Source organism: Ovis canadensis, chromosome X (genome assembly GCF_042477335.2).
Source record: "Ovis canadensis isolate MfBH-ARS-UI-01 breed Bighorn chromosome X, ARS-UI_OviCan_v2, whole genome shotgun sequence".
NCBI lineage: Eukaryota > Metazoa > Chordata > Mammalia > Artiodactyla > Bovidae > Ovis > Ovis canadensis.
This window is the reverse complement of record NC_091727.1, coordinates 1,331,663-1,353,906: the sequence shown is the minus strand read 5'-3', so window position 1 is coordinate 1,353,906 and position 22,244 is coordinate 1,331,663. Positions and strand designations below refer to the sequence as shown.

General features: G+C 53.5%; 1 protein-coding gene across 2 annotated transcripts in view; it reads right to left on the bottom strand.

Annotated features, from left to right (window-relative positions):
• The window catches only part of LOC138431373 (CD99 antigen), a 31,393-nt gene extending 10,474 nt beyond the window's left edge, over positions 1 to 20,919 (bottom strand). The window contains exons 1-7 of one of the 2 annotated variants that reach the window (XM_069573489.2): positions 20,400 to 20,919; positions 8,921 to 8,950; positions 6,755 to 6,796; positions 4,992 to 5,039; positions 4,072 to 4,140; positions 2,363 to 2,410; positions 1,158 to 1,226 (exon numbers count right to left, since the gene is read on the bottom strand). In XM_069573489.2, coding sequence (XP_069429590.2) covers positions 1,158 to 1,226; positions 2,363 to 2,410; positions 4,072 to 4,140; positions 4,992 to 5,039; positions 6,755 to 6,796; positions 8,921 to 8,950; positions 20,400 to 20,616 — 523 coding nt within the window. In that variant the 5' untranslated portion in view covers positions 20,617 to 20,919. The remainder of the gene's footprint in view (positions 1 to 1,157; positions 1,227 to 2,362; positions 2,411 to 4,071; positions 4,141 to 4,991; positions 5,040 to 6,754; positions 6,797 to 8,920; positions 8,951 to 20,399) is intronic. The other variant, XM_069573490.2, reaches the window with a different exon arrangement.
• Between the last annotated feature and the right edge of the window lie 1,325 nt (positions 20,920 to 22,244).

Genomic DNA, 22,244 nt, shown 5'->3' with positions numbered 1-22,244 from the left:
GCTGAGCGCCGCTGATGCTTTGTAACTGCGGTGCTGGAGAAGACTCCTGAGAGTCCCTTGGACTGCAAGGAGACCCAACCAGTACGTTCTGAAGGAAATCGGGCCTGAATCTTCAGCGGAAGGGCTGATGCTGAAGCTGACGCTCCAATACTCTGGCCCCCTGATGCGAAAACCCGACTCACTGGAAAAGACCCTGATGCTGGGAAAGACTGAAGGCAGGAGGAGAAGGGGACGACAGAGGATGAGGTGGGTGGATGGCATCACTGGCTGGGTGGACATGAGTCTGAGCGAGCTCCGGGAGTTGGTGATGGACAGACAGGGAGGCCTGGCGTGCTGCAGTCCATGGGGTCGTGGAGAGTCCGACGCGAGTTGGCAAGTGAACAAGAATGTTATAACACAGTATGAATTAAAGGCTGACAGTTTCACTTACCATTGCTTGCATTTAAACGGATATAAAATACTAGAGAGAATAATCCCCTTCACTGTGTTAGAAGATGGACATTATTCCTATTTTTCCAGGTTAAAAATTAAACAAATAAATCAGTTCAGCCAGTCACTCAGTCTTGACCGACTCTTTGCGACCCCACGGACTGCAGCATGCCAGGCCTCCCCGTCCATCACCATCTCCCAGAGTTTGCTCCAACTCAACGTCCATTGAGTTGGTAATACCATCAAACAAATACATAAATGTGCAAGATATACAAACAAATAATGCATTTCAATGAACAAAAGAAGCCCACTCAAAATGGGAAGTTTCGACAGCTCTTCAGCTGAGAAAACTAATGGCAGTCAAATGTCTCTGAGCACACGAAGATGGGTGAGAAAAAGCAAAAAGCATCAAGAAAAAAACAAAGAGCTTTTGCTCAAGCTCATATGTTTCTCCAGATTCATTCTCTATATTAAAAATCACACTGAATACTTCTGAGCTTTCATTAAAACCTGGTAAGTAAAGTCAGCAAACTAAACATCGAATCCAAAACAACAACAAAAAAAATGTTTTTGAATACTGCTTTCCAGGACTGGAAAATCGGCATTCCCTTGCACAGAGCGTTCACTGTACGATCACGCTAACCCTGGAATGACCGCCTTTCAGCTGACACAGGGATCACGGAAGCCTGAAACGCACACAAGGAACCCCAGGAGCCCCAGGGTCTCACCGTTAGAGTCAGGCTGCTTGGGGTCTGGCTGAGGTTTTGAGTTCGGTGAGTCGGGTGACGCTCCGCCACCTGTGAAAGAGGACGGTTGCACTTATGAGCACTCTGAGGTCAAGAAAGCAAGACATGCGTTCACACTCTGAGGTCAAGAAAGCAAGACATGCGTTTCCACGAGTGCGTGTAAGTCGCTCAGTCGTGTCCGACTCTTCTGCGGCCCCGTGGACTGTAGCCCGCCAGGCTCCTCTGTCCAAGGGATTCTCCAGGCGAGAGCACTGGAGTGGGTTGCCATGCCCTCCTCCAGGGGGTCTTCCAGACCCGGAGATCAAACCCATATCTCTTATGTGTACCGCCTTGGGCAGGCAGGGTTTTGTTTGTTTGTTTTTACCACTGGCACCACCTGGGAAGCGCTTGCATACAGACAGTTAAGTGGGAAATGGAAGTGTGCCCTTTGTCACGGCTGGGGACACCTTGTCGTGCTGGGGATGAACGCACACACAGCCGCCTGCGGATTCGTGTCCGTCGGCATCCAGCTATAACCCTTCACTTCCTGTCTCTCCCACAGAAAATAGAGCAGATGGCTGGGCCAGCTGCAGAACGTGCGGGGTCCAGTGCAGAGTGAAAAATGCATTTTGCACGTCCGTGCTCCAAACTGCACCAGGAATTTCAATACGGCGGCCACACTGAACCGTGAGCAATGAAAGTGTGGCCTCTGTTTGTTCAACCAAAAATGGAGCCCCTTGTGAGTGTGGGGTTCCTGCGTGTTCCCACGTGCCTGTGAGGCTCAGCCCGACCAATGGTATTCAAAGTGCCTTACACACCCCAAAGACTCTAAGAGTTCTAAAACAAAAGATAAGGTACCTGTGTCCAGGTACCTCCCCAGCCTGGTTGATCCTCCCCCATCACGTGGGCTCATGATGTGCCTTTCTTATCGGCGTACAGAAAAAAGCCAAAAACTCAATCACAGAAACCACACACCTATTCCTCAGGGTTTCCCGGTGAAAACAAATTCGACGTCTTTAAGAGAGACACACTCCTTTGAAATGATAAATAATCAAGTCAGACAAATTCGAGTCTTTAAGAGAGACACACTCCTTTGAAATGATAAATAATCAAGTCAGACAAATTCGACGTCTTTAAGAGAGACACACTCCTTTGAAATGATGAATAATCAAGTCAGACACGAAGGAGATTTAAGACAGCCTACTTACCCTTTCCTCCACCATCAAGGGCGTCGTTTAAATCCCAGTTATCATTCCCTAAAGGAGAAAGACAGTGAAGACTGAAGTTGTGCGTGAAATGAAGACCAGAAATGGCTTTCTATACAGACAGTATCGAGTTATCAGGCTGACCAGAAACTCAACAGGAAAACCAAACTCCGACCGTTTTCACAGTCTTAGAAGAATGTAAGGTCAAGAAGAAAAATACAAGGAAAAACGAAATCAAAATAATGAAAGCAACTTATAATTACGCCCCATGGGCCAAGCGGGAATTCCAAATTCTGCCTGCACAGAATTCTTTCCCATTAACTGTCCACCCTATAACCAACCCTCCCAAGTTGCCAATGACTTTCGCAATACAGATGTTACAATGTAAGAACAGATATCTGTGGCCCAATCTGGGCTAGTGCCCACTGAAAGAGGGATTCAACTGACCCAGCTGTGCTCCATAGAAGGATGTTTTCTGTCCACAAAATGAAAGACTCCTGATGGTTTCAGATGCTGCCTTCTTAAAGACTCTTTTTCGAGTCCCAGAGACAACTGGGAGAGCTTATGTATCCACCCAACTCGACTTACCGAGTTATCGTGAGATGCTCCTGGGAAAGTGTTCCTGCCCCAGGGAGCCCGTGATGAGACAAATTCCACTGTTCAAAATTCTCCACCATCCTCTGGGCAAGCTGCCCGAAACAGAGGGTGGTTTCCAGGAGCGGACTATGCGGAGTTTCGGTGGGCAACGGGGAATAGGGAAAGAACTCGTGGAGAAGGCTCTCTGGAATGCTTAAACGCAGGTTTTTCCATCTATGTGTGTGCATGCTCGTACGTGTGTGTGTGTGTGCGTGCGCATGTGTGCATGTGTGTGTCTGTGAGTGTGTATATGGATGAGTGGCTCCTCTGTCCGTGGGGTTCTCCACGCAAGAATACTAGAGTGGACTGCCATACCCTCCTCCAGGGGATCGTCCCGACCCCGGGACGGAGCCCAGGTCTCCCGCATTACAGGCAGATTCTTCACCAGCTGAGCCACCAGGGAAGCCCAAGAATACTGCAGTGGGTGGCCTGTCCCTTCTCCAGGGGATCTTCAAGATCCAGTCATCGAACTGGGGTCTCTTGCGTTGCAGAGTCTTTACCAGCTGAGCTTCCAGGGAAGCCCATGCCTTCCCAAATTGATTCTCTATATTTAAAATCTTACACTGTTTTTCTTTTTTATTAATTTCCATTGCAATCTTGGAAGTAAAATCAGCAAACTAAACATCAAATCCAAAAAAAAAAAAAGAAATCTTTCTGAATACTGCTTTCCAAGACTGGAAAATTGGAATTCCCTTGCACAGAGCATTCACTGTAAGTGAAAGGGAAAGGGAAGTCGCTCAGTTGTGTCCGACTCCTAGCGACCCCACGGACTGCAGCCCACCAGGCTCCTCCGTCCATGGGATTCTCCAGGCAAGAGTACTGGAGTGGGGTGCCATCGCCTTCTCCAATTCACTAATGCTGCTGCTGCCAAGTCGCTTCAGTCGTGTCCGACTCTGTGCGACCCCACGGACAGCAGCCCAACAGGCTCCCCCATCCCCGGGATTCTCCAGGCAAGAACACTGGAGCGGGTTGCCATAATTCACTGTAGGATCACGCTAAGTCTGGAATGACCTCCTTTCAGCTGACACAGAGGTCACTGAACTCTGAAACACACACAAGGAGCCCCAGGGTCTCACCAGAAGTGCCAGGCTGCTTGGGGTTTGGCTGAGGTCTTGGCTTCGGCGGCTTGGGTGACACTCGGTCATCTGTCAAAGAGGACGGTTGCAGTTATGAGCACTCTGAGGTCAAGAACACAGAACACGCGTTTGCACGTGTGGGTGCCAAGTCGCTCCAGGCGTGTCCGACTCTCTGTGACCCCATGGACTGTGGCCCGCCAGGCTCCTCTGTCCATGGGATTCTCCAGGCAAGGATACTGGAGTGGGGTGCCATGCCCTCCTCCAGGGAATCTTCCCGACCCAGGGATCAAACCCGCGTCTCTTACATCTGGCGCAGCGGCAGGCGGGTTCTTTACCACTAAGCGCCATCTGGGAAGCATTTGCATACAGCTGGCTAACCGGACTGTGGGAAATGAAAGTGTGCCCTTCGTCACGGCCGGGGACACCTTGTCACGGTGGGGATACGTACACGCAGCCACCTGCGGGTTTCTGTCTGTCAGCATCCAGCTGTAACACTTCACTTCCAATAGCAAATAAAGCAGATGGCTGGGCCCGCCACAGAATTTGTGGGGTCCGGTGCCAACTGAGAATGCATTTTGCATATCCTTGCTCAAACTGTTCTACTATTTTGAATACAGCGGCCACACAGCCTTCGTTCCACCAAGGATGGAAGACCTACAGGGCGTGACCCCACGACCCCACGAGGCCAGCCCTGCCCAGGGTGTTTTCATTCTGTCTCATATCCCGCAGACACCGTAAGTTCTAAATCCAAAGAAGACAGACAAAAGCCAAAAGCTCAGAACGAACAAACAATAACACCCGTTCCTTAGGCTTTTCCGGGGGGCAAACTCATTTGATTTCATTAAAAGAGAAAAAAGCCTCTTTGAAATGATCCAATAACCAGGTCAGACCCACAGGAGATTTCCGACAAGACTACTTACCGTCTCCTCCACCACCAATGGCATCGGTCAAATCGAAGTCATCATTCCCTAAAGGAGAAAAGACAGTGAACACTGGAGTTCTGCGTGAACTGAAGTTCTGCAGAAATGGCTTTCCACGCAGACAGTAGAACGTATCAGTGTGTACCAACCGCAATACGGAACTCCTGACCGTGTTCACACCCTTCTTCTCTTCCAGGAAAAGAATCAAAGGGAAAAGTCAAAATCCTGAAAGGTATCTATCAATCAGTTATGGGCCCCCTGGACCAAGGTGGAATTCCGGCTTCTGTCTGCAGACAATTCTTTCCCCGTTGACTGTCCACCCTGAAACCAACTCTCCCAAGTCGCCCGTGACTCTGGCAACATAGTTGTTATAATACAACAACAGAAACGCGTGGCCTGATTTGGGTTCACATCCAGTGAAAAAGTGATTCGGCTGACCCAGGCGTGCTCGATAAACTGATGTGATGTTTCAGAGGGTTGGAGATTTTAGAGGTGGCCTTCTTTGTCTTAAGGACTCAAGTCCCAGAGACACCCAGGAGAGGTTCTGTGCCCACCCAGCACAAGGTTCTGAGCCATCGTGAGTCATACGCAGGAAACACCATCAGCGTTCCAGGGAGCTCGTGATGGTTCACATTTCCGCTGTCCAACAGTGACTCAGCCAGCACGTTCTGCACGCATGGGTGGGCCAAACACAGAGTCACATGAGTAATGCTATCCTTTACTCACGACGCTTCCCTGGTAGCTCAGACAGTAAAGACATGGCCTGCAATGCAAAAGACCCAGGTTCGACCCCTGGGTCAGGGAGATCCCCTGGAGAGGGCAATGGCAACCCACTCCGGCATTCCTGCTTGGACAGTCCCACAGATGGAGGAGCCTGGCGGGCTACACCGTTCACGGGCTTGCAGAGAGTCAGACATGACTGACTAACACTTTCACCTTTTTACATGAGAAATCCAATAATTAAACGGAGCTGTTATATATACATATGTATATATAAATAAGTGATAAGAGCTCGGTTAACTTTGGGCATTGATTGAATGCTGGGCGGCTAACCCCCAGTGAATCTGTGCGTGCGTGCGTGCGTGCGTGCGTGTGTCTGTGTGTGACCTAAGTCACTTCAGTTGTATCCAACTCCCTGCAACCCCATGGACTGTACCCTACCCAGCCCTTCTGTCCGTGGGATTCTCCAGGCAAGAATACTGGACTGGAGTGGGTTGCCACGCCCTCCACCAGGGGATCTTCCCGACTCAGGGGTCGAACCTGCGTCTCTCACGTCTCCTACACTGGCAGGCGGGTTCTTTCCCACTAGCCCCACCTGGGAAGCCGCCCCCACACCCCAGTGAATCTGATCCTTAGGCAGTTCTGTCACTGGTCTCTGAATCTTGAGATTTTTCCAGAAAGGGTGAGTGACATCAGGTATGGTCCTCGTGGACACTGAGATCTGAGTCTGCTCACGGGTTATAAGAGGGTCCCAGCTTCTAAAATTGCTCCTCCCAAGAGATGAGTATTGAAATCCAGTAACAGATACTCGGCATAAAGAGATGCTTCCCACGGGACCCCCAGAGCAGCTCGCCAAAGTGTCAGCGTCTGCTCTTTTACGGCCGCTGCTGGACGTGAGACATCACAGCATCGTTCAAATATTAACCAGGCTGTATCCATTGCGGGCATCTAGCCGTCTGCATCTCCCCCAGCTCCTGGTGAAAGTGGGGTGCATGACAGCTTCTGTGCTGTGTTTTTGGACGCTGAGCACCTCTGCTTCTTACCGGGCGCTGGTTTTTGTGGAGGAGGAGTGGGTTTCTTGTCATCTGTGAAAGAGAAAAGACATTTCAGCCAGGAAATCTGGTGACTGGGAAACACAGTCAACCCTCCACGCTCTCCTGTTTTCCTTCAAAACAGTCAGAGAGAGGTGGTCTTCCCTGGGTGGGTCCAGGAGTTAAGGATCCCCCTGCTAATGCAGGGGTAAGGGATTCAAGCCCTGATCTGGGAAGATCCCACAAGGCAAGTAAGCCCACGCTCCCACAACTCTTGAATCACTTCAAGATAAAACTCTTGAATCCTGCGTGGCCTAGGACCCCTGCTCTGCAACAAGCGGAGCCCCCAAAATGAGAAGCCCGTGTACCCCAACTAGAGAGTAACCCCCGCTCGCCAAAACTAGAGAAAGTCCACGGTCTGCCACAAAGGCCCAGCAGAGCCAAATAAATACGTTTCAGAGAAAGAAAGAAAAAAAATAAAGAGTCAGAAAATGTCTGAAGCATCATGTTTTCCAGACAGCTCAGCCAGCGGCCAAGGAGCGGAAGAGGAAGCCCAGAGAACAGCCGTTCAGCAGCAGGACACGGGGCAGAGCTCGGGGCCTTTGCAGGAGCTGGGGGAGCAGGGGGACAGCGGACCCCTGGCTAAAACTAAAAGGCTGTTCCGGTTTCTTGGGCAGGGCACCCTTTTGGCCGCCTGGGACTCCCACCAAGGCTGACCCTCTGGGCAGCAAGGCAGAGTGGGGCTGAGATCACCTCTTCCCAGCAGCCAAGCAGAAGAAGACTCTCACCATCAAGAATAAGACTATCCCCCTCCCGAACACCCCCAACCGATGGCTTTTGGGAACGCTGCTGCTCTTGTGGTTTCACTGACGCCTCCACATCGGACCCCAGGAGCTAAAAAGAGATGTCCTGGGATGGATCCTGGGCCCCCAGATTCCACGGGAGCCTTAGCATCCAACCTTCTTTACAAAGAGGGTCTTTGCAAGTAACGCTGGTGAAGGTGGGGGTTCATGGTGTATTAGCACAGACCCTTACAGACGAGGGCCCTTACGAGACGGAGACTGGGAGATGGAGAGGCGCTGATGCCAAGTGGCCGCGTGAAAGGAGATGGGGAGATTGGGGAGATGCAGCCACAGGATGAGGGATGGAGTCAGTGTGATCCCGGCGGAACAGCCCACGGGGGGCCGGCCCACAGAAGCCAGCCCACGGGGGACCAGCCCACGGGGGACCAGCTCACAGAAGCCAGCCCACAGAAAATCAGCCCGTGAGAAACCAGCTCACAAAAGTCCAGCCGACAGGAGACCAGCCCACGGGGGACCAGTCCATGGAAAACCAGCCCACGGGAGACCAGCCCACAAGGGACAAGCCCACAGGAAATCAGCCCACAGAGGACCAGCCCCCAGGAAACCAGCCCACGGGGGACAGCCCACGGGAGACCAGCCCATAGGGGACCAGCCCACAAGGGACAAGCCCACAGGAAATTAGCCCACAAGAAACCAGCCCATGGGGGACCAGCCCACAGGAGACCAGTCCATAGATAACCAGCCCACGGGGGACAAGCCCACAGGAAATCAGCCCATGAGGGACCAGTCCACAGAAACCAGCCCACAAAGGACAGCCCACAGGAAATCAGCCCACAAGAAACCAGCTCACAAAAGTCCAGCTCACAGGAGACCAGCCCACAAGGGACAAGCCCACAGGAAATCAGCCCACAGGGGACCAGTCCATGGAAAACCAGTCCACAGGGGACCAGCCCACGGGAGACCAGCCTACAGGGAACCAGTCCATGGAAAACCAGCCCACAGGAGACCAGCCCACGGGGGACAGCCCACGGGAGACCAGTCCACAGGGAATCAGCCCATGGGAGATCAGTCCACAGGAAATCAGCTCACCAAAGACCAGCCCACAGGGGACCACCCACTTCTCCAAGCGCCTGGCAATCCCATGTGGCCTCCTGACCGCCACAGAGTACGGAAGTTATTCAATCCAAAAAAAAAGGATTAACGTATCCCGATGAGAGCATCTCGATTTTCCTCAACAAATGTGAGCCTGGTGATCGCCGTTTAGACGTGTTTCAAAAGATCTACTAATAGTAATATGGTATACAATAGAATATAGTATAGCATAGAATGTATAGAATCTATTCCGAGTCTATAAAATGCTTGCAATCTGACTTACCATCAAGGGCGAGCGATAAATCGAAATCATCTGGAAAAAAAAAAAAACAGTCCAGTTAGTTACGAAAAATTAAATTTGGAAGGTAAGGAAACAATAAGAAGGGGGCGTGGTTTTGGAAGGTGGATCACGTGTTGAGTTCTCTCTTGGAATATTCACCCTGAAGCCTAAAAGTAAGAACATGTCAGCTTTATGCTTTAGACTGTCGACGATCTCCGGGTTTAACATCAATTAAACTAGCGGGAAACCAGGATAATTCTGCACGTGAGTTATTCTAAAAAAAAAAAAGCAGGTCTTTCGAAATCGGCAGGGAACAGCTTTCAGCACTGGGGTGGGTAGCCATTCCTTCCTCCAGGGGGTTCTTCACGCCCCAGGGATCCAACCCGTGTCTCCTGCACTGGCAGGATTCTTCACCATCTGAGTTACCGGAAAAGCCCAATTTCCAACACACGACGGAGAAAGACGTGGAGAGGAAAACCCGTGGCATAACTGTCTATAACTAAACAACCAAAACGTACTTCCTGTAGAAACACCAGACGATCCGGAAAAGGATAACTTTTCCTTTTCTTTCTTAACTGCTGCCGAGAAGGGGGGAACTGCCTTTATTCCGCTGTTGTTCTATCCGGTTGCTGGCTGCTTTATTGAAACGATGTCAACACCATTTCTATTTCCAATTAACGATGAAATGAAGAAAAGCCAAGGTAATTCTGCTGAGCGTCCGGTCAGCAGGAAGGAGAATGGTGGCCGACTGAAGGATCACTGTTCCAATCAGTCCAGTTACTCAGTCGTGTCCGACTCTGCGACCCCACGGACTGCAGCACGCCAGGCCTCCCTCTCCATCACCACCTGCCGGAGTTTACCCAAACTCATGTCCATTGAGTCGGGGATGCCTTCCAACCATCTCATCCTCTGTCGCCCCCTTCTCCTCCCGCCCTCAATCTTCCCCAGAATCAGGGTCTTTGCAAATGTGCACAAATCAAAGATGACACGCACCACCCCTCCCCCCAACCTCAGGAAGTGCCGGGCATCTAACAGGCCACTTTCATCCCCGGGAAGCTCCAGACGGTCACGACATGTTCCGTCCTGCAGAATGTCACACAGAAAGACTAGAACCGCCTCCCTCTCCCTTCCTCTTTTGTGTGGATGCGGGCGGGTGGGCAGCTTTGTGTGCTGAGTGACTGAGTGTGTGTGTGTATGTATCTGTGCCCATTTAGAGTGGCTGGGGATTCCCTGGCAGCTCAGATGGTAAAGAATCTGCCTGCAATGCGGGAGACCCGGGTTCGATCCCTGGGTCGGGAAGACCCCCTGGAGGAGGGCATGGCAACCCTCTCCAGTATTCTTGCCTGGAGAATCCCATGGGCAGAGGAGCCTGGCGGGGCTACAATCCATGGGGTCGCAAAGAGTCAGACACGACTGAGCGACTCTCACTCACTTGGGACCCACAGGGGTTGGTGTGCAGGTGTGTGGTATGGGGTGTTTGCATGCGTGTATCCGTATAGGTACGTGTGCTTGCTTTCTGTGTGCAGTGTGGATGTGTGGATTTGCGGTGTGTGTGCAGGCGGGGGTTCCTATACCGATGTGTGGCTTGGGTGTGTAGAGTGTGGGGCAGTGTGTCTCTGTGCGTGATTTTTCCCCCCACGTGTGTATTAAGAACAGGCAGACAGGTATTATTTAAAAAAAAAGAATGCAGTCATGCCGTTTGCGGCCACATGGGTGGACCTGGAGACGATTATACTCAGTGAAGTCAGTCAGACACAGAAAGCCAGATATCATGTATCGCTGACGTGTACAATGTAAAAAAAAACATTAGACCAGTGAAGCTATTTATAAAACCAAAACAGGTTCACAGACACAGGGGACAAACTTGTGGTTCCCAAAAGGCAGAAGTGGCGGTGGGGCGATGAATAAGGGGTTTAAGACTCAGACGCACACACTCCTACATCTGGGCTTCCCAGGCGGCTCGGAAGGTAAGGCACCCGCCTCCCCACGCAGGCGATGCAGGCTGGGTCCCTGGGTCGGGAAGACCCCCTGGAGGAGGGCATGGCGACCCACTCCAGTGTTCCTGCCTGGAGCATCCCGTGGCCGGCCCGCCAGGCTCCCTCGTCCACGGGGTTGCAGAGAGTCAGACATGACTGAGCGATGGCGACGTTCACCCTGGTGCGGATGTGTGCGCTGCAGGTACGCGTTCACGGGTGCGTCTACGCGTGTGTGCGCATGCGCGTGAATACGTATTGCACAAGCGCTGTGTGTGCGCGTGCGCGTGAATACGTATTGAACAAGCGCTGCGTGTGCGTGAATACGTATTGAACCAGTGCACACACCTTCTGTCTGAGGGGGTGCGCACACACTGCCTCCCTGCTTAGCGGCGCTCACTGCAGGCTCAGACGCCCAGCCGGGATGGTTCTCCACCCGTCACCTGGGCGGCGTCTCCACGTTGACCAGGACCCCGCTCTCCCCAGAGGCTGCCTCCTGTCTCCCCACCCCGACTTCAAGAAGCTGACGGCTCCCCTGAGTGCCTCCCACCTCGGCGGGGAGGCCCATACACAGACCCCCCCCCCAGCCCAAGCCCCACCCCAGCGATCATGGAGGCGGGGCGGACTGTCCACACGACCAGAAGCTGAGTGCCCGGGGCAGACCTCAGAGGCAGAAACCGTCAAAGCGGTTCGCTCGCTGCAGAGCGTGGCAGGACCCCAGCCCCCAGGCCGGAAGCCTGCAGCGCGTCTGTGGTTTGCAGGCGGTGCCCCTTCAAGCCTCCGGATGTGCTGGAGGAGGGGACAGGGAGGGGGGCACCCCGTGACTCAGACGGGGCGAGGCGGGCCCCAGAGAGGGCACCAGGCAGTGAATCATCACCTAGCATCCTCCCCATCACGCTCGGCCAGCTGGTCTCCTTCCTTCCGTCATCCCATCCTCTCGAGACCCCGGGCGTCCCCAAGGCCTGCGCACTGGGCTCCTCGTGGGGGACACCGTCTGGGGCTTTGCCGCAGAAACCACGAGTCTGTGCCCCTAATAACCACCAAGCCTCCGGGTGCCCAGCACGGAGCTCAAGGCCACGGTCCATCTTCCCTGGAGTCCCGCCAGGGTGACACGTGGGCACACTCCAACGGGAGGACGGGCAGACCATGACACCGAGTCAGCAAAGATCAGTCATCCCGTGGGTGCAGGACACCGAACCACCTCCACGGCGGCATCTCCCGGCTGTCTGAGGGAGCCCTCTCAGAGAGCCCTTGTGCAGCACCACAGGGGGCAAGCAGCCCTTCTCCGGAGCTCAGCCCTCTTCTCACACAGTGTAGACGCCCCGGGCATGATTACAATGGATTAGATCCATCAGCGGTTACAGAGGTGAAGCGCAAGCTGGGGAGAAGTTTTGGGGGGGCAGGTGGGATCTCGGGGGAAGCCAGCATCCGCCTTTGCAGAGGCGGACAGGGAAGCTTGCTTCCTGCAGCCGGACAGGGTGTGTAGTCTATACCACAGGCGACACTCACCTTCTTCCCCAGCCCTGAGTCCCCTTATCTTGCAGGAATGCAGAGAGGACAAGCCACAGCCTCGTGAGAAGCTTATAAGGAGTCTAGCTGGTCTATTCACCTTATCTACAATTTATGTATCATTTATGTGTGATCATTCATCTAACATCTATCTCCTGCAGAAGGGAAAGGCTACCCACTCCCAGGATTCTGGCCTGGAGACTTCCTTGGGCTGTACAGTCCATGGGGGTCGCAAAGAGGCGGACACGACTGAGCGACTTTCACTTTCAAGATCTCAGTTCAGTTCAGTCACTCAGTCATGCCTGACTCTTTGTGACCCCATGGACTGCAGCACGCCAGGCCTCCCTGTCCACCACCATCTCCCAGAGCCTGCTCAAACTCATGCCCATCGAGTCGGTGATGCCATCCAGCCATCTCATCCTCTGTCGTCCCCTTCTCCTCCTGCCCCCAATCCCTCCCAGCATCAAAGTCTTTTCCAGTGAGTCAACTCTTCGCATGAGGTGGCCAAAGTATTGGAGTTTCAGCTTCAACATCAGTCCTGCCAGTGAACACCCAGGGCTGATCTCCTTTAGAATGGACTGGTTGGATCTGCTTGCAGTCCAAGGGACTCTCAAGAGTCTTCTCCAACACCACAGATCAAAAGCATCAATTCTTCGGTGCTCAGCCTTCTTCACAGTCCAACTCACATCCATACATGACCACTGGAAAACGTCAAGATCTACCTACCTATATGCCTCCATCCATCCAACTGTCCAATCATTACATGCATCCATCCAACTGTGCAATTACTTCATCTATTGACCTTAGCTATCTAGCTAGGCATGCATCCTGTCCGTCACCTATAAATCTATAACCCATCATCCATCCATCAATCATCAATCCCATCTACCAAGGGCTGCCTCAGTCCAGCCAGGCCCTGCATGCTGTGCCAAGTCGCTTTAGTCCTGTCTGACTTTTTCCGACCCCGTGGACTGTAGCCCGCCGGACTCCTCTGTCAACAGGGATCCTCCAGGCAAGAGTGTTTGCCACGCCCTCCTCCAGGGGATCTTCCTGACCCAGGGATCGAACCCGGGTCTCCCACATTGCAGGCAGATTCTTTACCAGCTGCACCAGCAGGGAAGCCCCAGTCAGGCCAGTGGTCCTTAACTCAGTCCTCAGCACAGTGGCAGGGGTGGGGGATGCTCTCATGGGTCAGGCAAGCACCCCATCCCCGTGACCTCACCTCCCATGACGGCCCCCTCCCCCACCAAGCCGCTCTCAGACCCACCCAGGCCCTCTGTCTTCATCCTACACCGTGTGAACCCTTGTTCAAGCACTGAAGAATTCACCTGCCTGGCTCCCTTTGTCCAGCAAGGCTTCATTCTGTGCCCAAGATGAAGGCATCTGGATCCTCCACGGATCACTGACCTCTAAGACCATCACAGCAGATGGTGATGGGCCACACTTGAATTCTCGCCCTGCAAAGAGAAATCTGCACGCCTCCTCGCCCGCCCCAGAGGCAGCATCATCTGCTTGCTGTCTACCCCTAATGCGGTCCACCGCGCCCTCGCGGTTACACCACCAAGACGCTTCTGGTTGGTTTGCAGAGGGACAGAGTGCAATCAGACAAGGCTGGGGGTGGGGGTGAGGGGTGGGAGAAGGGGAGGGACGCTGATAAAAAGAAGTGGTCACAATGTTTTTGGCTACAGGGTCTGGGGATGACTAATACCTTCCAAGCTCTGGAATGCAACCCTTCTGACTTTAGCCGCGTGCTCAAGGAAGGGCGGTGAACAAGCGGGAATTCACCCTAACTCTCTGCAGACACTGGGAAATCAATGATTGACGTATCTGGGTTCCTCCTGGCGGATTCTTCATCGTTCTGGGTCAGGATCCTTCATCGTTCTAGGTCTTTCCTTCCTCCTGTGGGTGCTGCCCTACGGAAGTGCCTTTAGTTATTTGCTGGAAAGCTGGTTTGCTGGTGTTAAACGCTCTATAGTAACTGCTTATCTGTAAACCTTTTGATTTCCCTATCAATGTTGAATGAGATCCTTGCAGGTAATCTTGGTTGTAGATTACTTTTTTTTTTCTTTCAGTACTTTAAAGGTATCCTTCCATTCCCTTCTGGCCTGCAGAGTTTCTGCTGAAAGATTAGCTGTTAGGCAAACTCGGAGGTGGGATTCAAGAGTCAGAGGACATGTACGTGTGTGCGTGCTAAGTCGTGTCCAACTCTTTGCGACCCCACTGGACTGTAGCCTGCCGGGCTCCTCTGTCCATGGGATTCTGCAGGCTAGGATACTGGAGTGGGTTGCCATGCCCTCCTCCAGGGGATCTTCCCCATCCAGGTACTGAACCCAGGTCTCCTAACATTTGGCAGGTGGGTTTTTTTTTTTTTTTTACCACTAGTATCAGCTGGGGAATCCCAGACATATGTACGCTTATGGGGATGACAGAGGATGAGATGGTTGGATAGCATCACTGACTCAATGGACATAAGTTTGGGTGAACTCCGGCAGTTGGTGATGGACAGGAGGCCTGGCGTGCTGCAGTCCATGGGGTCACAGAGTCGGACACGCATGAGCGACTGAACTGAAGTGATGGTTAATTCATGTTGCTGCATGACAGAAACCAAGCCAATATTGTAAAGCAATCATCAATCAATTAAAAATATACTTTTTTTAAAGTAATCTTTTTTTTTTTTTTTCTCTCTCTCAAAAGCACCCTAAGGAATCATCACTCGGCTCTTTGAAAAGTTGCTGATGTCCTGACTGTCTCTTCTGGACAATAAAGAGATTCTATCAAACACTTTCACGGGCAGAACGCAGAGCAAAAAGAAAGAGGTTTCAGACTTGCAAACGCATGTCAAAGTCCCCACCCAGCCTGTGACCCTCAGGAACAAAGAGGTTTCACTATGAAGCCAGGTCCACCCAGAGACACGAACCGGTCTGAAACCATACCAGGGGTTACTTAGCAAAGTGTGGGCAGAAGCAACCTGGTGTTTGCTCCTCTGACCTGTCTGATGATCTTCTTCTTTGAACGCACTCAACTCATAGCACGTCAGAGGTCTCGAACTCCCCACCCCACCACCCCATGGAGAAACACTGGGGAATTATAAAAAAAAAAAAAAAAAAGGAACTTTTTGGTCTCCGGTTTACAAGACTTAAAAAAAAAAATCTCAGTTAGCTAAACGGTGGGTGCACCGACTCATTCTAAGACAAAGCTGAAACTAACACACCCATACGCCAACTCCCAAAACTGCTCTAGGAACCCGGTGAAGAATACGAACAGGAAATTTAAAAAAAACCAAAAGGAACTTCTGTTTCCCTACACGAAGAGATACAGCTGCAGCTGTGACAGGCACGGGCAGACCTGGTTTTACTGTGTTTTCCTTGACAGTTATTTATTTATTTTAACAAATCAAGGGTTTGGGGCAATCCGGCTCCAACGCCACCAAATTTACAGGCTCTATTTTCACTGTAACTTGGGCTCGCTTCTTGTCTGTGTGTCATATTTTGGAGATTCCTGGGACCTTTCAAACTTTTTATTATGGTCGTACGTGCAGTCATGTCACCTGGTCCAACCCTTCATAGAAAATAGACAGGGAAACAATGGAAAGACTGAGAGACTTCATCTTGGGGAAGGGGTGGGGGCTTCAAAATCACAGCAGATGGTGACTGCAGCCATGAAATTGAGAGACGCTTGCTTATTGGAAGAAAAGCTATGACCCACCTAGACAGCATATTAAAAAGCAGAGACACTACTTTGTCAACAAAGGTCCGTCTAGTCAAAGCTATGGTTTTTCCAGTCGTCATGTATGGATGGGAGAGTTGGACCGTAAAGAAGGCTGAGTGCCAAAGAACTGATGCTTTTGAGCTGTGGTGTCGGAGAAGACTCCTGAGAGTCCCTTGGACTGCAAGGAGATCCAACCAGTCCATCCTAAAGGAACTCACTCCTGAATATTCCTTGAAAGGACTGATGCTGAAGCTGAAACTCCAATACTTTGGTCACCTAATGGGAAGACCTGACTCATTGGAAAAGACCCTGATGTTGGGAAAGATTGAAGGCGGGAGGAGAAGGGGGCGACAGAGGATGAGATGGCTGGGTGGCATCACTGACTCCATGGACATGAGTTTGAGCAAGCTCTGGGAGTTGGTGATGGACATGGAGGCCTGGGGTGCCACGGTCCATGGGGTCGTAAAGAGTCAAACACAACACACCATTTGCGTGTCCCATACAACCAGGCCGTTCTCCCAGGAGGACACGAGCATAAAAAAATACTCACAACTGCTGAGTGTGGTAGAAGAGTGTGTGTGTGTGTGTGTGTGTGTGTGTGTGTGTGTGTCTTTCTCCCATATGGTTGTAAGGGTGATAATTAATTAGGACTGGGCCTTCCTCGGTGGTCCATTGGTTAAGAATCCACCCACCAATGCAGGAGAACAGAGGTTCGATTCCCGGTCCGGGATGATCCCAAATGCATCAGAGCAACCAAGTCCAGGCAGTACAGCTACCGAGTCTGGACTCCCAAGTCCGGGAGCCGCAGGGACTGACGCCCCATGCCCAGACCTGCTGCTCTGCAACTGGACGGTAACCCACACTCGCCACAACAAGAGACTGACCCTTTGCGAGTGTGCTCAGGCCTGTCTGACTCTTTTGCGACCCTGTGGACTGCAGCCCACCAGGCTCCTCTGTCCATGAGATTCTCCAAGCAAGAAGACTGGAGTGGGTTGCCGTTCCCTTCTCCAGGGGATCTTCCCGACCCAGGGTTCAAACCCAGGTCTCTTGGATTGGAAGGCGGATTCTTTACCGCTGAGCCATCCGGGAAGTCTAACAAAGACCCAGTGCCCAGGAATAGAACCTGGGTCTCCGGCATTGGTAAGCGGATGGATTCTTTATCATCTGAGTCCCCAGTGCAGCCAAAAAAAAAAAAAAAATCCACAAAAGCTCTGTTGGAAACAGGTACAGACTTCTCTTCCCTCACTGTTTTCATGATACATACAGTCATATCATCTGGTCCCAACCCTTCATAGCAAAGAGATGGGGAAAAATGCAAACAGTGACAGACTTCATTTTCTCGGGCTCCAAAATCACGGCAGACGGTGACTGCAGCCATGAAATTAAAAGACACTTGCTCCCTGGAAGAAAAGCTGTGACCAACCTAGACAGCGTATTGAAAAGCAGAGACGTGACTTTGCCAACACAGGTCTGTCTAGTCAAGGCCAAAGTCCTTTCTCTGCCCTTTTCAAAGGTGGGTAAATATTTTGCATGGCTAAAGGAACCTGTTTTGACAACCTGTACTGAAGGGGTGACATTTACTTAGCTGCTTTTACTTTATATATATATATATATATATATATATTTTTTTTTTTTTTCTTTTTGACGACACCAGGTGCTAGCTGGGGCTCCCCTGACGACTCAGACAGTAGAGACTTTGCCTGCAGTTCAGGAGACCGGGGTTTGATCCCTGGGTCTTCTTTGCAGCATGTGGAAATAATTCCCCGACTAGGAATCTAAACCATGCCCACTGTACTGGCAGCTCAAAGTCTTAGCCACTGGGTCACCAGGGAAGTCCATGAAGGGTTAGTTGCTCAGTCGTGTCTGACTATTCTGTGACCCCATAAACTGCAGCCCTCCAGGCTCCTCTGTCCATGGGATTCTCCAGGCAAGAACAGTGGAGTGGGTTGCCATGCCCTCCTCCAGGGGATCTATCTGGCCCAGGAATCGAACCCAGGGCTCCTGCACTGGCAGGCGGATGGATTCTTTACCATCTGAGCCCCCATGCTAACTGCTAAGTCACCTCAGTCGTGCCCGACTCTGTGCGACCCCATAGACGGCAGCCCACCAGGCTCCTCCGCCCATGGGATTTTCCAGGCAAGAGTACTGGAGTGGGGTGCCACTGCCTTCTCTGAGGGAAGCCCGTTATATACCCACAAAAGCACTTCTGGAGATCCATAAACGCACTATGCCTTATTAACCCTAAGAACTGGTGCAGGAAAAGACTTGCCTGGCCATCCGAGGGGTTAAGACTCTAGGCTTCCGTGTATGCGGAATGGAGGGAAAAATGGTAGAGACGCACCTCTCTCTCTGCAGGGCAGGAAGAGAGCGGCAGATGTGGAGGACGGATCGGACGGACAGAACGGGGGAAGGAGAAGGCGGGATGAACGAGCAGAGCAGCTCGGCCACGCGTATACTACCACACGCAGGAGAGCGAGCTGGTGGGCAGCTGCCGAACAGTGCAGCCTCACGGGGGCTAGAAAAACTCTCGCCAGCCGGTGTGACTCACACACAGCAACAGACAAACAACAAAGCGCTCTCACGGAGAACTTTACGGTGGAGCAAACCCAGGCAGGTTTTAAGGCAGGAAAGAGAGAAACAGGAAACCCAATCCCGGCCCTCCCCACCACGCTATAAAAGTATTCCAGCAAGTCCCCGTGGATCAGGCTGAATGTCTTTTAAAGCCTCCCCCCAAACTCACAAGTTCTTGAACGTGTTTTAAACTGAAAGCCGCTTTTGTGACCGCTCCCCGCCCCCCCCCCCCGGAATGCAGCCCACCAGGCTCCTCTGTCCATGGGGTTCTCCAGGCCAGAATACCGGAGTGGGTTGCCATGCCCTCCTCCAGGGAAATCTTCCCGACCCAGGGATCCAAACGGGGTCTTCTGCACAGCAGGCGGATTCTTTAGCAGCTGAGCCACCAGGGAAGGGGCACAGTTTAAAAGTTCACACATTAATTAGCAAGCCCTCCCTAAGACAAACAGCAGGCGGGAGCCAGGGCATAAAAAATGCAACCTTCATAGCGCTGAGCTGGAAATTTCCATATCAACATTTTTTTTTAGGTCTTTGGGGTCCTGCAGTCTGGTTCCTAAACCATGCCTACCACTGATCTATCCAGTCCTGAAGACTGGACACCTTTCCTGCCGCTGTTTCCTTAAAAAATAACCATATATAAAGGAGAGAAAGCAACCGTTAATTGGAGAAACCGGTTTGTTTTTTTTTTTTAAGCCACACCCAGCAACTTTCCTTTTAAAAGGACAGAGAAGGCTGGAAACCAGGATCTCAACTTCCATTTTAAAAGGAGAAAGAAAAATGCCCCCAACGGCACGCTGGGCGTCCTTTATTTTTTTCCAGGGTTTTTACATAGCTGATCATTAGGCGTCTCTTGGATGCCGAGCCCTGCACCCGAGTGGCGCGCTCATCAAGACACACGGCCCTAAGACACACACACACACACACACACACACACACACACAACGCTTGATGGTCTCCAGGCCTCCGAGTTTTTCCTGCCTCCCTCCCCTTCTCCCGGGTTTCAGGCTCCCGGGCCGAGTCCAAATTTAGGCCGGGGCCGTAGGGCGTGGCTCCGGGAAAGCAGCCGTCACCAGGCCCGGCCCGCGCGCAGCTGGGACCGGGGCCCCTGCAGGGGCGCACGGGTGGGCCCCGCAACGAAACGGGAAGAGGGACAGAGCGGGAGGTGGGGTCTCGGGGCGGGGGGCGGTCTGAGGCCGCCGCCAATGCCCATTGGGTGCCTCCAACTTGAAGACTTTGTGGATTTGAAAGCAAACAAACTACTGCAAAAAAAAAAAAAAACTTCGAGAGGGTCCGCCTCCAAAGGCGCACCGGGAGAAAGCGAGCGGAAAGAGGGAGCCCGCCTCCTTGCGGCGTCGGCCACCGGCTGGCATAGCGGATCCTTGCCGTGGGGAGGAGAGCCCTAGGGGTCCCCGGCGCCGATCCGCCCCGCGCGCCCCGGCTCCAGCCACACAAAGTAAGCCTCCCACCGAGGCGCGTGTCCCGGCATCGTGCGCCCCCACCAGGCAGGTGAGCCCCGACACCGTCCGCCCCCAGGTAACCCTCCCCAAGTGCGCCCCCCAAACTGCGTGCCAAACGATGTCCACCCGCCACGGATCGCCTCTTAAGGTTCGCCGCGCCCCCTTCCCTGGGGTCCCAACGCGGGTGGCCAAGTCCGATCCGCGCGCCCCTGGTCGTGGTCGGGTGCGGGGGCGGCGGGTGCCCACCGGCCGGCGCTCACTCACCCTGGGTGGACACCAGGCTTCCGAGCAGGCCGAACAGGAGCAGCGTTAGGGCGGCCCGACGCGCCATGGTGCGCCCCTCGCAGCGCAGGGAGCGTCCCGGGAGTGGCGCGCGCGCGGGCTGCCGCACGGGCTGCGGCGGGTGGGCCGGACTACCCCACCCGGCCCGCCCGGGGCGGGGCGGGCAGGCGGGCGGAACCCGGGGCGGGAGCGGCGCCATCGCCCCGCCCCGGCCTGAACTCGCCCCGCCCGCGGCCGCCGCCCCAAACGCTGGGCCCCCGGGGAGCAAGCCGCCGGGGAGGGCCGCGCGGGCTGGAATCCAACCCTCTCCGGCTCGGGCCGCGTCTCTCCGCCCCGCTTCCTCTGCTGTCTTCTTGGGAACCCCTAGACAGACTCCCTTCCCCTCCCCTTCTCTGTTAAGTGTGCTCCCCTCTGCCTTGCACGCCGCAGCCCGCGGCCCGAGTCCAGCCTGGACCAGCACACCGCAGAGCGTGGGTGAGGCTTATAAGGGCGCAGGGCGGACGCCCCTGGGGCTTCCCAGGTGGCCTTAGCGGTAAAGCACCCGCCTGCCTCTGCAGGAGACGTGGGTTCGATCCCTGGGTGGGGAAGATTCCCTGGAGGAGGGCATGGCAACCCACTCCAGTGTTTTTGCCTGGAGAATCCCATGGACAGAGGAGCCCGGTGGGGCTACAGCCCATGGGGTCACACAGAGTCGGACACGACTTGATCCTTACTTCCCAGACTGGCCAAGAACCTCCTTTGCAGGTTCTTTGCATTCCCTAAGCATCTTCCCCCCAGAGGCAGGAATGGGGAGGTGCAGGCCACCGGGCCTTCTTACCCATTCCAGGCAGCTGGCGCCCAGGGTGGGGGTGGGGAGAGACCTTTTCTGGGGACAGTCGCCAGCCACAGCTGCAGCGTGGCCCTTTGGCCCTGTCCCAGGCTTAGGTGGGTGCTAAGAACCTTCAGTCGTGTCCGACTCTCTGCCACCCCATGGACTGTGGCCCGCCAGGCTCCCCTGTCCATGGGATGCTCCTGGCAAGAATACTGGAGTGGGTGGCCATGCCCTCCTCCAAGGGAATCTTCCTGACCCAGGGATCGAACACATGTCTCCTGCATTGGCAGGTTGTTTACTGCTGGCGCCACCTGGGGAAGTGAAGCGCTTAAAATGCTCTCTGCCTGCCTTCAGGGCCTTGGGACAGCGGGTGAGACCTAGAACAGCCCTGAGTCACCGTTTCATCATTCCACCCTGCCCCCTGGCTCAGACCCTCCCCATCACACGCCTTTCCACTCAGGATGACTCAGAACCCTCCTCCCATTCCACCCCACCCCCTCCACACACACGCACGCACGCATGCACGCACGCACGCACGCACGCACACCGCTGTCCTGCCGATACCTTCTGCCGGTACACACAGCGGACACGTGTTCCCCTGTGTGGGACACACAGCTGGCTCGAGAGGTGCAATGACCCACACACACCCCAGGACTCCTTGACAGCTGAACAAACACTTCGGAGGCGCGGAGAACGGTGGTTCTTTTTTCTTGGCCAATGGAAACCCCAACACACACAAGATTGCAGTTACATAATGTAATCATGTGGGGGACGGGGCAGGGGACAGAAAAACAGAAAAACGGCCTGTGGAAGTGTTACTTTTTTATAGTTAACGTGGATTGACTGCTCAGTCAGGGAGCCCCCCCACCTCCGCCTCCCCTCCCCTGCAATGCGTGCGTGCTAACTCCCTTCAGTCGTGTCTGACTCTTTGCAACCCCAGGAACTGTAGCCTGCCAGACTTTTCTGTCCATGGGATCCTCCAGGCAAGAATACTGGAGTGGGTTGCCATGCCCTTC